Source organism: Lepus europaeus, chromosome 1 (genome assembly GCF_033115175.1).
Source record: "Lepus europaeus isolate LE1 chromosome 1, mLepTim1.pri, whole genome shotgun sequence".
Taxonomy (NCBI): Eukaryota; Metazoa; Chordata; class Mammalia; order Lagomorpha; family Leporidae; genus Lepus; species Lepus europaeus.
In genome coordinates, this window is record NC_084827.1 from 147,161,446 (window position 1) to 147,177,584 (window position 16,139).

The following is a 16,139-nucleotide window of genomic DNA, read 5'->3' on the forward strand; positions in this document are numbered from 1 at the left end:
AACATAAAACTTAGGCCTGAGAAAACTAGACAATAACAAAATAATGAACATGAAATAATCAGGGAAATGTAACAACAAGCAAAACTGTATCATTCAACACCTCTTAGTCCATCATCAAACCAAAGGGAAACTGACCTTGGCAATGCGAATTCCATTGACCCACTGATGCAGTGTCCTCACATCGTCACAGCAAAGGTATTTGATATACTGAGATTTCTTCTGGATCTGTGGGTGCTACAGGATTAAAAGCAAAATCCAACTAAGTCCCTTGGAGAACTAAAGAAAGAATCTATCAAGGCTTAAACATATCTTTTCAAGTTCAAAGCTTATACCCTGGTAAATTAGAGTAATGGCCAATCTGTATTTCTTGTTTGGCCATAAGACCAAATAAAGTGTTTCTTAAGTATTTTTATGAAGTGAATGAGAAAGAAACATGCAAAATTTTAGATCAAGATATCCAAGTTACTTTCACATCATGGAAAATCCTCAAATATCCCTTCTACATTTCAAAGAAATAAAGTCCATTAAGGTTGATAAAGTTCATAGAATTCTCAATATTTAAGACTATGAAAAAACAGTGTTTGATTTCACTTTGAACCTACTATGATGGGTTCAGAAAACTCCAAAAGACACAGGGTATTTGGTAAAGCTTTCAGGGATTCTCTGGAGGTGAACACCAGGCATTTAGGACTAGAGCTTGTGGTCACACAGACGAGTCTGGCCTTGTAGGATCCTCTGACTACCAACTTCAGGCCTGCAGCACGTGCCCGCAGCAGAACAAGCAGCTTTTCGATGGCATCATCGTATTTAGTTTCCAGAACTCACTGTACTTTTCAGCTGGGGCTTGGAAGAGAAGTGGCTCACTTGACCGTGGCTATAAAATGCATGTGTTAGGAACAGATTTAAGGTATTTTAACTTCACGGGGGCTCAATCTTAGGAAGAAAAGCCTTAACTCATACTTCATTCTGGATGTAATGACCTATGATTACCTTTCTTTTTAGTCACTCTGAAAAATTCTTAAATGGATATATTCTATTATTAAAAAAACAGCAGCTTTAAAAGAATTTAGTTTTCACAAAATTCCACAACCACATTCATTTGTCATGAAAATCCTTATATTCTCAATACAACAGGAATAGATGGTCACCAATAAAAGTCACTAAAATTATCTGCATTATTACTGATCATTCATCTGGTCTACATTGAAAGGGAAAAAATGTAAATTCATTTATCCTATTCATTGCCTTACAGAATTCAACTCCTCTAATATAACATTTAGTACCAAAACTACTTGCTTGTTGAGGGATATAGTCAAAGTCTTAAAGAATAAATCCCTATGGCTAACATTTTATGTAATAGCATAGCCAAAATGAGACCTTAAATTATAACTTCACAGCTAGATTTACTTCACCATGGGCACAGTAAACAGGCAAATCCTCCGTTTCAGACCAAACAAAGGGAAAGTTTTCAAGTGCGGACATAGCTTTCCTAATGGGCACTGTCTACCTTACCTCACAAAAACCCACTATCAGAACACACCTGTGACTACAGACATCTAGTTTAGGCCTTCGAGATTAGAGATGGGATTTAAGCACCCCCTTGACTTGCATCCTCTGGTCTGCTTTAACAAAAATCAGGAGGAGGAAGCTAGGCTGCAGAAGCAATGTAAAGATAGGTGGCAGGCCAATTAATGGCTGTCTTACACAGTGATCTGCCCTCAAAGAGACCCAACAGGCCAGTCCACTGCAGTGACTTTCAAGGTGGAAAGCTAGGGCTTCAGCAGAATTCAGCTTATGAAGAGCCCTGGCAGCTCTGCCAGCCAAGAGTTGGATCACTGGAAATGGAACTGCTCTGGAGTCGAAGGAAGCTGCTGAGGGGATGGCCAAGTAGGGTCAGCAACACTGCAGGCAGAACTGTAAATTTCCTGTTAAGAGATGCCGCCTGCATTCACCTGGCCAGCTAGGTAGTGGAAGTCAACCGGGTGCCTTCTCCAAGGAGGTTCACACCTCCCTTATGATGTAACCATGTGAAGACATAGATAGGTCTGGGCCTCATAACTGGCAAGGCCTTAAAGCTCACTTAATTATTATCAGGCCCCTTCTGTCAGGTTCTGTTTGCCTCTCAATTGGAAAATTTATTTGTGTTTAGGGAGCAGTACTATTAGGTTCTCCAATAATGACTCTGTCCTTTGTTCCAGACCTGGTCTAGCCCACTTGGGCCTCATTCCTTTGTAATCATAGCCTCTACTCTAACATCAATGGCTCTACTCCCGACCTGTATGTATTAAATGGCTCTACTCCCGCCATTTAATGCTGTATGATTGTTCAGAGTTTCTCTACAGACAAACCCCTCTACCTGCAAAAGATGAGTGGCTTTTCTCCTGGTGTTGGTTGGGATCAGCTTTAACCATGTCCATCAGACAGTCTTCACAAGGGTCCAGAGACTCCCCTCATTTCCTCTCCTCTATGAAATCTTCTCATTACTTGGTTAATGCCTCTCTTAGGATTACCAGTTGCTAGTCTCACCCTGTCTTTTATACTACCATGTCTGCTAAAGTGTTTATAGAAGATGATAATGGAACAAACCAAGGCCTTCACCAACCAGGCGGTCAACCAAATGCTGCTACAGGGATATACTCAGTTTCCCACTCAGGAGACAGTGGCTTGAGACATCACCCCATACCAGCAGGAAGTAGCTCTAAAGACAGGTCATTGTTCCTCTACTGCTCCTGGACTTTGGGGGCTAATGTAATCCCATACAACTGTTGCTTTATAAAAAACAAAAGTAGGGAAATGCTAGTAAAATGGTCAAGTGTTGGTATCTATGGCGTGATCTACACCCTCAACACCACCTAGACTCTAGCTCCAACCGCCATTGCTGGAAGCCAGGTGACCACATGGCCCAACCTCCAGTGTCAGCACCACCCCCATCCTAATGGGATTCACTGATCCTACTTCCCTGCCTGCCCCCCAGCAAAATTTTAAGAGGACCTGTTCCTGAACACGTGGTGCTGTCTCCTGATCTCTCTCTCATGCTCTCCTTCTCCCTCTTTTCCTTCTTCACCCCTTCTCTCCAGTCTGTCGGGTTTCCCCACGAATAAACCCTGTCCTTTATAATAAAAAAAAGAATAAATCCCTAACAATAAGAGATTGGCAAATGAACACTGAATAGCTCTCTCCTCTGACAATATATAGGTCCTCTACCGAATTTACTCTTTGTTCATATAATAAATATAATTTACCACCATATAATAAACCACCATAGCAATCTTGAATGAGCAAAGCAGGATAGGAAGTGGTATTTCTTGGTAAAAGGAAGAAGGGGAGTTTTACCTCAATTCACTCAACATTTACTGAACAAGAACTATTTGCCAGATGATTCAACTAGGTTTTGGGATTCAGTGATAACCAAAACAGAATGTCCTTGACCTTAACAAGTCACAGTTTGTGCTGCAGACTGGGTAACTGAAAGTGAGCCTTCTCTGTGTTGCCAACTAGGGTTGGAAGTCTGTTTTGCTGCTTTGTGGAGGCACTGTTTCTTGGACAGGCCTCAGATCAGAACAAGGGCTATAAGGTAGCTTCTTTATCACCACCTGCCTTTTGGTTACAATTTTTTTTAAAAAAAGATTTATTTATTTATTTGAAAGGCAGAGTTGGGGGTGGGGTGGGGAGAAAAACAGAGTATCCCCCATCCACGAGTTCATTCCCCAAACGGTTGCGGAAGCCAGTGCTGGACCAGGTTGAAGTCACAGCCTGGAACTCCATCTGGGTCTCCCACGTGGCTGGCAGGAGCTCAGTCATTTACGCAATCTTCTGCTGCCTTCCTGGGTGCAATAGCACAGAGCTGGATCAAGAAGAGGAGCAGCTGAGACACAAAGCAGCACTCATAAGGGATGCTGGCATTGTGGGCAGTGGCTCATCCAGTTGTGTCAAAACACTGTCCCCCCCCCCCTTTTTTTTTTCTATTTTATTTACTTGAAAAGCAGAGTTACAAAGAGGGGGAGGAAGAGAGAGAAACAACTCTTCCATTCGTTGGTCTACTCCCCAAGTGGCCACAACAGTCGGGGCTGGGCCAGACAGAAGCTAGGAGCCAGGAGCTTCATCTCAATTTCCCATGTGAGTGCAGGGGCCCAAACACTTGGGCCATCTTCCGCTGCTTTCCCAGGCATATTAGCAGGGAGCTGAATGGAAAGTAGAGCAGCAAGGACTTGAACTGGCACCCAGTTCGCAGGTGGCAGCTTAGTCTGTTAGGCCATAGTGCCATTTTTTGAAAGACAGAAGGAGATAGAGACTGAGATCTTCCATCTGCTGGTTCACTCCCCAAATGCCTATAACAGCTGGGTCTGGGCTAGGTCAAAGCCAGGATCCAGAACTCAAATGAGGTCCCCCACATAGCTAGTAGGAATCCAAATACTTGAGCAATCCTGCTGCCTCTCAAGGCATGCATTAGCAGGAAGCTAGAGTGGGACATGGAGCTGGGACTCGAACCCAAGCATTCTGATAAGGGATGTGGGCATCCCAAGCAGCATCTTGCCCCTAAAAACCACTTTTGATGGAGGGGAATTCAGCTGCTGTAGAAACCCTGCGTGTGTGTGTGTGTGTGTGCTCACGCATTCACTTCTACTCAGTCTCTACATAAAGAAGGTGTTTTGTTTTTAAAATCAACAAAAGGGGTAAACTAAGAGAACTCATCTCTATCCTTCTCTCCTCATCCCTTTAACCTGGGAATCCAGGTAATACCCTAAAGAGTACTATAATATAATTACTTGGTACTTTTAAGTCACACATCAGATTACTTGCTAGTTTAAAGTATTTTTGGAACCTTCAAAATTCTTCATTCACATAATAAAGGCATTTCGAACTTTCCTTATGGTCATGCACACTCTGTATCAGAACCTTAGAAGGTTGCCTATTCCACTAATATGCTGTTATTTTTAGTATCAGTGGCATTTACTGAGCACTTACAATGGATCAGACACTATGTGAAATAGTCCAGAGCACTCCATCCCTGTGAAAACTCTGAGTTACATGGCATTGTCTCCACATTCTGAGAAGAAAGCAAGGCATATGACAGCACTTAAAGTTGCTCTCAGTATGTAAACAACTGGGATTTGAATCCAGGCAATTTCATTCCAAGGCCACAAACCTATTATGACACTGTACTCTCCCCCCCCCCCAATATTATTAGGATAAAATCTTCCTCTGAATTTCCTGCTTCTGCATCTCTTTTCCCCACAATATTACACCACCACTTCCAAAATCACACAAGGGCTAAGAGTAAGTATGGAGGAGACCTTCACTGCTAAAATCTAGAAGCCCAAATGGAGATTCTTTTTTGTTGTTGTTGTTGTTCTTAATGATTTACTTTACAGTATGAATTCTATTACAATTGTGAAAGTAAGGCATACAGCAACAGGTTTCATTACCCCTTCATTGTCACAGTTCTAAAAGTCCACTGAATGAGCTTTTTTTTTCTGAGCACGGTAACTAAATAGAAAATGTAGCCATACTAACAACAGATGCGTGCGTTCACAGCGTTGTTATTCTGCAAATGTAGAGAATTCAACAGGTACCTGATTTTGTTTTATATATTTTACATATACATATAAATCAAAGACATATGTTGACCTTTTGTTCTTGACAGCAATCATAAGTCAACCCTTTTCCAGATGATTCCCTAAATATAACTTGATATTTATATTTATTAATGATTCATATCCTGCATAATTCTTTTTTTTTTTTTGGAAGTCTCCACTGACCCTTATCCAAATGGAGATTCTTAAAAATTCCAATGAGAATATATAAAGAACCCTGGATTACTCCTATGCTACCAGATTACTTTTCTCTGTTTATGTAAAAACTAGGGTTAGAGAGCTAACTCCTGTCACTAGAAGTGGTACTCTAAAACCACAGTCCAAAGAGAGTGAGTATGTATACTATACCTCAAAGGAGAACAAGTGAGTATGTATACTATCCCTATCACTTTGTACATATAGAACTTGAAAATTAATTCTTACACTGGCATACTAGAAGTTCAAAAATAAGACTAGCTATTCACCCTATTTCTTCCAGGATTATCACACACAGCATATTTCTATTAGAAGCAGTGCTTTAAAGTTCATTTCAGGAGCAAGCATGGGGGCACAGTGGGTTAAGCTGCTGCCTGTGGTGCCGGCATCCCAGATGAATGCTGGTTAAGGTCCCAGCTGCTCCATTTCTGATGCAGCTCCCTGCTAGTGTGCCTGGGAAAGCAATGGGCAATGGCTTCAGTACTTGGATCTCAGACACCCATATCGGAGACCCGGATGGAGTTCTAGGCTCCTGGTTTCCTGGCCCAGCCCTGGCTGTTGCAGTCACTTGGGGAGTGAACCTATGGATGGAAGATCTGTCTTCCTCTACCTGTAATTCTGCCTTTCAAATAAATAAATCTTAAAAAAAAAAATTCATACTCCTTCCCTAAAAGCAAACCACTTTTCCCTTTCTACCTACTATACTAAATTACTTTGCCTCATCTTTAAAAATTTACTACATAGAGAGGAGCAGGTGTTTGGTGCAGTGGTTAAGAAGCTACTTGGGGCTGGCGCCGCAGCTCAATAGACTAATCCTCCCCCTGAGGCGCTGGCACACCAGGTTCTAGTCCTGGTCAGGGCGCCAGATTCTGTCCCGGCTGCCCCTCTTCCAGGCCGGCTCTCTGCTGTGGCCCGGGAGTGCAGTGGAGGATGGCCCAGGTTCTCGGGCCCTGCACCCGCATGGGAGACCAGGAGAAGCACCTGGCTCCTGGCTTCGGATCAGCGCGGTGCGCCGTCCGCGGTGGCCATTGGAGGGTGAACCAATGGCAAAAGGAAGACCTTTCTCCTTGTCTCTCTCTCTCTCACTGTCCACTCTGCCTGTCCAAAAAAAAAAAAAAAAAAAAAAAAGCAGCAGCTACTTGGGACACCTGCATTCCATACTGGTGTGCCTGGGTTCCAGTCCTAGATGCTGCTTCTGATTGCAGATTCCAAGTGATGGCTCAAGTACTTGGGTCCCCATCACCCACACTTGAGACCTGGGTTGAGTTCTTGGCTTTGGTGTGCCCAGCCCTGGCTATCACTTTTGGGCACTTGAAGAGTGAACTTTACTAAAAATATATATAATCAAACAAAAAATAAAAGATATACACACAAAGTACCCATCCACTGGTTCACTGCTCAAATGCCTCTAACGGCCACTACAAGGCCAGGTCAGAGCTGGGAGCCTGGAACTCAATCCAGGTATCATGCATAGGTGGCAGGGACTCGGTCACTTGCGCCATCACTACTTCTTCCCAGTCTGCAGGAAGTCAGCAGGTCAGGAAGCTCCAGGAAGCTGGACCCAGGCACCCTGATGTGGAATGCGGGTGTCTTAACTGCGAGGCTAAACACTCATCCTCTCAATTTCTTTTGCACCAAAATAAACTTACCTTTTAATCTCATATTCCCCTAAGTTTCAGAAATGTTCTAAAATTATCAAATTCCATAAATAAACTTTTCCTCCCATTATTATTAATCTTTTAGAAAATAAATTATCAACATTTTCTTTTTACAGTGTGTATATATTTCCCCTATCCTGCATTTCACTGGAAGACTCACACTGAGGCTGATATAGTTAAATTTGCATTAAACATTTTGCCACAGCATAATTTTATTTGTTGGAACTCACATGCTCAAGAATAATATTTACACAGGCAAAATCTAGTAAAGGCTTCACGGGAAAAAAGGAATGCCATTTTTATGTTTTATTTCCCATCTGCTGATTCACTCCATAAATGCCTGTAACAGCCAGGATTGGGCAAGGCCAAAGCCAGCAGCCAGGAACTCGATCTGGACCTCCCACATGGGTAGCAGGACCCAACCATGTCAGTCATCACCGGCTGCTTCCCAGGGTGAAATCCAGAAGAAATCTGGACTTGGAAGTGGAGCTGGAACTAGAATGCAGCCACTCTAACATCGGATGGGCACATCCCCAAATGACACCAATACTTACTCCAAGACATGTCTTTAAATCCTAACATTTAGGGGCCGGTGCTGTGGGGTAGCAGGTTAAACCAACCTCTGCAGTGCCAGTATCCCATCTGGACCCCTGTTCAAGTCCCAGCTGCCCTCTTCTGATCCAGCTCCCTGCTGATGTTCCCAGAGAGTAGCAGAAGATGGCCCACGTATTTGGGCCCCTGAACCCATGTGGGAGACCAAGAAACAGCACCTGGCTCCTGGCTTCGGATCAGCCCAGCTCCAGCCATTGCTGCCATTTGGGGAGTGAACCACAAGATGGAAGGTCTTTCTGTGTCACCCTCCCTCTCTCTTTCCTTGTAACTCTGCTTTTCAAACAAACAAATAAATCCTAGCATTTGTATGGCTTTGGGCAGATGGATTCATCTACCTCGGTTTTCACACCTGGGAAGTAGGGACAGACTTGAGACCAATCTGTCTTAGTGTGCCTAGTGCAGGCCCATTACCTTAAAGTTCTTAAGTAAGTGGTAGCCATTATTTTTACTATTTCTATCTAGCAGTATGCTTTTCATTCTAATACAGTGAATATTTTTTATATAAAAATGAGTTTAGTTTCACTAAAAACAAATATGGAATACAAAATTCATTACTATAAAATAAACAGAAGAAAAAAACCTTAGCACAAAAATATTCTGAACCTGAGAATTCTGTAGTTGCAAAAGGGATTAAATCATAGTTTGGCCTGGTGGTTAAGACACCAGTTAGGATGCTTGTATCTCCATCAGAGTCCCTGGTCCAATATTCAGCTCCAGCTTCTGACCCCAGCTTCCTTCCTAATGTAGATCTAAGAAGGCAGTGATGACAAGGCAAGTAATTGGGTTTCTGCCATACACGTGGGAGAGCTGCCACACACGTAGGGATTGAGTTCCCAACTTGTAGCTTCAGTCCAGCCTTGCCCTAACTGTTGCCAGCATTTGGAAAGTGAGGCAGCAGATGGGATTATTCTCTGATTTAAAAAAATATGTAAATATGTAATATATTTATATAGTATATAAATTAAAATGTATTACATTTCTATAAATTAAAAAGTTAGTGATCATAATTAACATCGGTTGCAGCAGATGCTGTTGGTTGCCTTGCCTACAGCTATCTGCTCTTCCCTACATCTTTTCTGCACCCCTTCCCCAGCACCCCACACTCATGTCCTTCATGGGGTGAGTTCTGACTCGTCTCAGCCAACCACAGTAACCTTGTTGTGAACATAGTGGATTAAGCAACTTTGTACTGACTTTTTAAAAAATGATTTGCTCCCAGGGGTGGGCATAGTAGTTAAGTCATTACTTGGGATGCCTACATGCCCTGTCAGAGTACCTGGTTTGATTCCTGGCTCTATGCTTCTGTTATCTAGCTTCCTGCTGGTGCACAATCTGGAAAGCAACAGATGATGGCTGAAGTACTTGAGTCCTGCCACCCACATGAGAGGCCTAGATTGAATTCCAGGCTCCTGGCTTTGGCCTGCCCAAGCCCTAGCTGTTTCAGACATTTGGGGAAAAAACAAGTAGATGGAGGGTTCTGTTTCTCTGCTTTTCAATAAAAGAAAATAAATAAATATATGAATAATAAAATGTAAAAATGTTTTAAAAATTATTCATTCCTAAAAGTAACTGGAATAGTACAGCAGTATTTGCCAAGAAAGGATTATTTAGTAAGAGGCTGACATAACAGTATGCCAGATTTTGTCAATCAAAACCTCACCTCCACATCCTAGACAAATGCTATGCTCCAAACCCAACTAACAATTCTCAAAGAAAAGTGAAATCAAATGTGATGATATAAACATGTAAAGCTAAGTAATTATCAAGGGGTTACTTTGATGGCACCAATAAGAAAAAAATTATATCATTAATTTTTCCAAATTCTTATATGTTGTCTTTATTAATTTCCAATGATCATTAAACATAAACTAGTAATATTAGTTCTTCTCAAAAGAATAGATACAATGTGTGAGATGCTCACAAGCTTGGATAAAGGAGAAAAAATAATCTCCCCCAAAACAGCTCAGATGGGTCATAATCCACGCATGAGATCTCATGGCTATGTTCAGGGAAAAAAGACAAAAATTTTTTCTGGATGGATGAGATCCAGTCTCTTTTGAAGTTGGGTGCCCTCTGATGGTTCTGCTGAGTAAGGACAGTTAGAAAAAAAAGTGTTCCACATTTGGCTCTAAGTTTTCCTAAAATAAGCCTGCTATTAAATGAATCTCAAATTTATAATGAACTATATTTCACAGATTATGATTCAATGCTTACAACTCAGCACGTACCACGTATCCACTCCTTATTAAATTAGCCTAATTAAGGGCTCATTGGCTAAAGACCGGCTGTGGCATATGCTGCTTTTCCTTACCATCTTTCACTGTTCCTTTTTTTAAAATCCACCAAGGAAAAATAGCATACTTGAGGGAGTTTTAAACTGTTCTAGGACATGCAGTAAGCTTTGCTCTGTTTACCACCAATTAAAATTCCTAAAAAGAGATCTATGTTTACCTTCAGCACCAAACAGTAGTCTGTAGGTGCTTTGTACTTGTTCCGATAGTCCTGGCCATAATAAACATTGACGTGATCCAACTGGAGAAAGCACACCAGATCCCGAGAGACCTAAGATAAAACATCCGAAAGACTGAATGAACACCAATGCACAAACAAGCAAATGTCCTACCTGGTAACGGCTTCTAGTTCAGTATCAACTTCGCTAAGCAGAAATTACTGCTTTTTTGCAGAAGACAATGAGAGTCTCTGTGGACGTTTTTCTTTAGTCTGGAATGCAGCAAAAAAAGCAGTCCATTTCCCTTAGTGTCTGGTCATTCATGATGAACACGAAATTGTTTGCAAATATTTGTATTTTAGAAACTTTAAATATGGCATAGTATATTAATTAAAATAGTTTAATAAAGCTGTCTGTAAATAACAAGAAAATATCTCATTCAATTCCTATAAATTCATATCTCGAGTACAGTGATTCTCAACTTAAAACAATATTCTGTGTGTTCTACATGAGTTGAACCAGATCATAACCTGGATTCGGCTTGCCAGCATGCAAACTGAAAATTAAAGGCAATTAGTGTTAACAAGACAGTTCCAAAGCCAACTACAGAGGGACACACCTTTGCTTTTCCTTTGGGGACATAGTAGATACCAGATGCTCGTAAGAGAAAATAACGCTTTTTCCAGGACTTCTTGCCATCATCTTTCAACCACAGTACTCCTTCAATCTCTGGTACAGTTACAGAACTTCCACAAAAACATTCCTAAAATAACAAGATGATTTGCAAACACATAATTCCTAGATTTGGAGAAAAAAGTTGTGCTTATCCCTACAAAATGGCTGGCCCTGTAATAATGGTTAATAAGGAAGTATCATGCTAATTTTATCTCAAATAGAACTTTCTATTCTAAATATGAATTTATTTTTGATCTAGCAAGGCAATACTAACATGTTTACTAAGTAAAAATGTCTATCATAAGTTTAATAATGAATTCCTACCTATAAACATCATCAAGTGTTGTAAAAACTAACTTGAAATATAAACTGAATATTACTTAAATGCATGTATAAACTACGGTTATGACAAATTTATTAAAATTATCAGGGCTAACATAAGCATTAACCTTTGTTTTCCTGTAAATTAATAATACATTTACATTAGCTGTCAGGCTGAATAGGAATACATTTTAAAACATGACTAACAATTTTAAAAATGATACAATGTTAAGATAAAGAAGGCATTTATTTTCAAACTATTTAATACAAGGTTGAAAGGAATATAAACAAACATAAAATTCTGAATTCTATGATTATGCTTAGCTTAAAATACTAAAAAAAGAATCATGTATTTCTAAAAGGAAAAAAAATCCTTACTAAACACTAACATAGAACACTCTGGGCCTCAACTAGCTTCTTTCTCCCCAAAGTACACAGAAAATTATGAATTTTAGAGGATTTTTACCTACTTATGGCTGTTATCAGTGTGAGAAACTAAATGCTGATCTTCATTTCCTTGGCTGCCCTGTTGTCATCTCAGGTTTTATTCAGAGTTTCAGGAATACTAACTTCTTTGATTTATTTAAAAGTAGCAAAAGCCAAAAATTCAATTATGTTTAAATTTATTAATCTTAAAAATAAGAAGAGTATCCAAAAAATGGTCATTATTTTAAAAATTTATTTGAATAATTTAAGGATAATGCTTAAAGTATTTGTAAACAGCTAATACACATTCAAATTCTTCTCTGGGTGGGCAGATAACAACCACATCCTTCACAGCCCTTTCTCCCACTCAGCAGCTCCTGAGCCTTACTCCTTGTTGGCCACTAGAATATCACTAGGTAAAATAGTAGCTTTTAAGAAATTCTTCAGTAGCCTAATGTGTTCATACAAACAGTTAATTCTCTTCCTCATGCTATCAAAGAAAACAGGCATTTCTATTTACAACTGTGACTACAAATACAGTTTGACAAGGCATACAGGAAATAAAATGGGGGTAGAGATCATACCTCCAACAGCACTTCTTTGTTTCTGTCTGCCATCTCAGCAGTTTCCTTTTTTCCCAGAAGATAATTCTGGAAAACAATGACATGAAAGTTAAAGGAAAAACACACTGTATCACTTCCTTGGCACAGGCACCTGTATGATTTCTCGAGTCACTTCCAAGTTCACGGCTGCCAGTATTGCGTGAGGGGAGTATTCTTTTGAAAAGCTCCGTGAGTATGGGCACAAAACGTTCAACTCTATCCTTCTCCTTGCCTACATATTTGCCATGAATGGTTCCATCAACTTTCCTCTCACAAATCCCACGATGCCATCACACACAATGGCTAATGAGTCTGATAAGTATGTTTTGAGATATCTAACAAAAGCTACATTTAAAGGAGCTGGAAGGTTTCCAAATTACTAAGTACAACAAATAAGGCCAATTACCTTTAACATGCTGGACTTAACTGACCAATTTATGTTCTGGGATTTAGATTCTCTGAGACTGTAATAATCTTATTTGCTTGATTAAACTAATACATGAATTCTAACCATTAGTATAATGATTTATAATTGTCTAAAAAAAAATCTGTTGCTGTACCCAAATATGTTTTCATCACTAACATACCCAGGAAAGCTGTATCACGATTAAGCCATATGAAAGATAATTACTCAATATTTTTAACACTTTTTTTTCCTCAAGAAAAAAAAGTACATTTTACTGTGGAGTTCTTGTTTTTATCTACTAATTTTTATAAAGTATCTGGGTTTTGGGAAATACTAACTCAAACACTATTCTGGAATAAGGAAAGATGACAAATAAATCAAGGTAACATATACTAGAATGTAGAACAATTTATAATCAAGGCTACTGGGATATTTTTTAAATCTCAGGAAAAAAAAATCAAAGTATTGGTTGAATAAATGACTGAAGCAAAAAAGCATTTTTACTTATTGAAATGAGAAATTCCCCATATCAGGATGTGGGTTCACTACATCTCTACACTACAGAGCAGAGCAAGCTGAGCTGCTCTGCCCCTACACCGCTTCACTCCCTGTGCCTCTGCTGTCCTGGGGGCCTCTCTGAGGCCGGACACTCGGGCCCCAGATGACTCCACCTCAACAGTAGTAAATGCTCCTATGAGTCTTACAGCTACTTTGTTCCAACCTGGTGGTTGCCTGTCTTAACTCTATTAACTAAGCAATTATTGAATAAAATAAGACACACGTCTAAAAGTCCTGATCTCCATGTTATTCAGTCTTACCTGTGGGTTTTTGAAAAGGGCGTATTTTTCTATACGCTCCATAAATATAAGTTTGTTTTGGCTATCTCTTGTCCAGTTAAGAAGATTTTCAACCAGGTTTTCATGGTCTTCAAAGATTCTCTCTGTCTCAAAATAAGATGTCAATATTTTGTTAGTATTCATCAAAATCGCATGAAAGACAGGAAACCTTGTGAGGTAGTTCACATCAGAACCACAGAATCTTTACCCCACAGCTCTTGGCCCTTACAGGTGATAAGGACACAGGGCCCAGTGATGTGAAATGACCTGAGCCAGGCCACACGGATGAGATGGGGAAGAGTAAGGACTAGACTCAGATCTTCTCACTTGTAGGCTGTCACTCCTCAGCCATTAGCTTATTCTCATTTCACCCTCAAAAGTAAAACATTTCAGTTGTATTTTATAAATTTTGGTATTAAGGATTTCCAGTAGTATTTAGTTCTGGGCATTTAGGACATTTCCAAGATTGTTCTTTGATTCGTGAGTGTCATTTAATTTTAAACATAGAAGTATTTCCTAATTTCCAAATTAGGAGTCAGAGAACATATCGTACATATTAGATATATATGGTTCTAGATGCTGGTTCCTTGAACACTGATGATATGCTTTATATTTCCTCTGAAAGTCAAATGCTGATATAAAGACTTTGGCACAAATTGAAATAACCCTGTCTTTAGTAAATACCTCCCCATCTATGCAATTCTATGTAAAGGAATAAACATGTCGTTTCCTTTAAAATAATTTTTTGTTTTAGCCATTATAAAATCTGAAGTGAACTAGAAATAATCTCGTATCCAAGAATTTTTTTTTTTAATTATTTTTTGACAGGCAGAGTGGACAGTGAGAGAGAGAGACAGAGAGAAAGGTCTTCCTTTGCTGTTGGTTCACCCTCCAATGGCCACCGCGGCTGGCGCGCTGCGGCCGGCGCACCGCGCTGATCCGATGGCAGGAGCCAGGTGCCTATCCTGGTCTCCCATGGGGTGCAGGACCCAAGCACTTGAGCCATCCTCCACTGCACTCCCTGGCCACAGCAGAGAGCTGGCCTGGAAGAGGGGCAACCGGGACAGAACCGGCGCCCCGACCGGGACTAGAACCCGGTGTGCTGGCGCTGCAAGGCGGAGGATTAGCCTAGTGAGCCGCGGTGCCGGCCTTATCCAAGAAATTCTTAAAATAATTGAGAAAAAAAGGTAAAAATGCCACATTGTATAAGCTATTTTTACAAGAAAGAATATACAAAGAAGCCTCAAAATGTTTTTATCACTGTGAAAACTATTGGAATCACATGGAAATTAGAGCAATGAAGTTACTCACCCATTTGTAATTCAGACACGGTTTCCACCAGTGACCAGTCTAAACTATAACCACAGTGGGACTTGTCCATCAGGTTGTCCAGCACCTGTCTCACTGTCTGTCTCTCATCCACCATCATTGTTTTAGAACTGTCATCAGACATGTGGACTCTAATCACCAGCTACAATAGGTAAACAGGAAATTAAAAAACAAACCAAAATATATATTCTAGAAAAGGATTCTAATACCAAACAACATTTTAACTTGTGTTTTTAAATATAAATTAAAACACAAATAATGACCTTACTATCCAATAACAAGAAAGATAGGTGATTTTACACTAACTAAATCAAATGAAAGCCTGTAAAAGTCTGTACTAACAGGTAAGATTATAATGTTAAGACAATTTCCTCTTTATCTTTTAGAATTTAGAACCAGAAAGTTACTTAAAATGGATTTCACCCACAAAAACTACTCCATGTAAAAAATTACTACTAAGAATAAATACATTCCCACCTCTCCCTGTCTTAGAAGAACATCACAAGGCGATTTTTACTAAACCCCTAAAACTACTACAAAGCCCAAACGAGGAAAAAGCCACACATCACCTTTTTCACTTGTGCCTCTTTAATTTTCTCTAGGGCAACTCTGATCTTCTCAGCTTTCACTTTTGCTGCCTGTTCTTCCTGTGAACACAAAGCATTTCAGATAAACGAATGCTAGCTAGGATGATAAGAATTATCTGAGAAGTGTTTTTTTTATCCATAGGGATGCTCCCAGCATTGAATTTTATTAAGAAGATAACTTCACATACTTACATAGAGCACATTTTAAAAATAAACTGGTTTACAAAGTGAGAGCAAACATATTGTACAGAAAGGAGCATTTTTACAGATGTAGATGACTTACACATAAATATTTTACAATAAAATTAAATTCCATAAATTTGATTGTGTCAACCAGAAGCAGACTGACGTCAGGTTCTGGGGCAGGGAAAACAGGAGTTGCCCTCTGAGGGCCTGCCAATTTGTTACACGTGCAAGATCCCTCAGTTCAGAATCTATACTCCTTCCAA

General features: G+C 39.9%; 1 protein-coding gene across 3 annotated transcripts in view; it reads right to left on the reverse strand.

Moving 5' to 3' along the window:
* Nucleotides 1-16,139, reverse strand: part of RAPH1 (Ras association (RalGDS/AF-6) and pleckstrin homology domains 1) — a 129,576-nt gene that overhangs the window by 23,414 nt on the left and 90,023 nt on the right. For all 3 annotated transcript variants that reach the window (XM_062190107.1, XM_062190101.1, XM_062190104.1), the window contains 7 exons: nucleotides 15,673-15,750; nucleotides 15,086-15,245; nucleotides 13,757-13,878; nucleotides 12,515-12,580; nucleotides 11,128-11,271; nucleotides 10,511-10,621; nucleotides 136-234 (listed from right to left, as the gene is read on the reverse strand). In XM_062190107.1, the coding sequence (XP_062046091.1) occupies nucleotides 136-234; nucleotides 10,511-10,621; nucleotides 11,128-11,271; nucleotides 12,515-12,580; nucleotides 13,757-13,878; nucleotides 15,086-15,245; nucleotides 15,673-15,750 (780 nt within the window). The remainder of the gene's footprint in view (nucleotides 1-135; nucleotides 235-10,510; nucleotides 10,622-11,127; nucleotides 11,272-12,514; nucleotides 12,581-13,756; nucleotides 13,879-15,085; nucleotides 15,246-15,672; nucleotides 15,751-16,139) is intronic.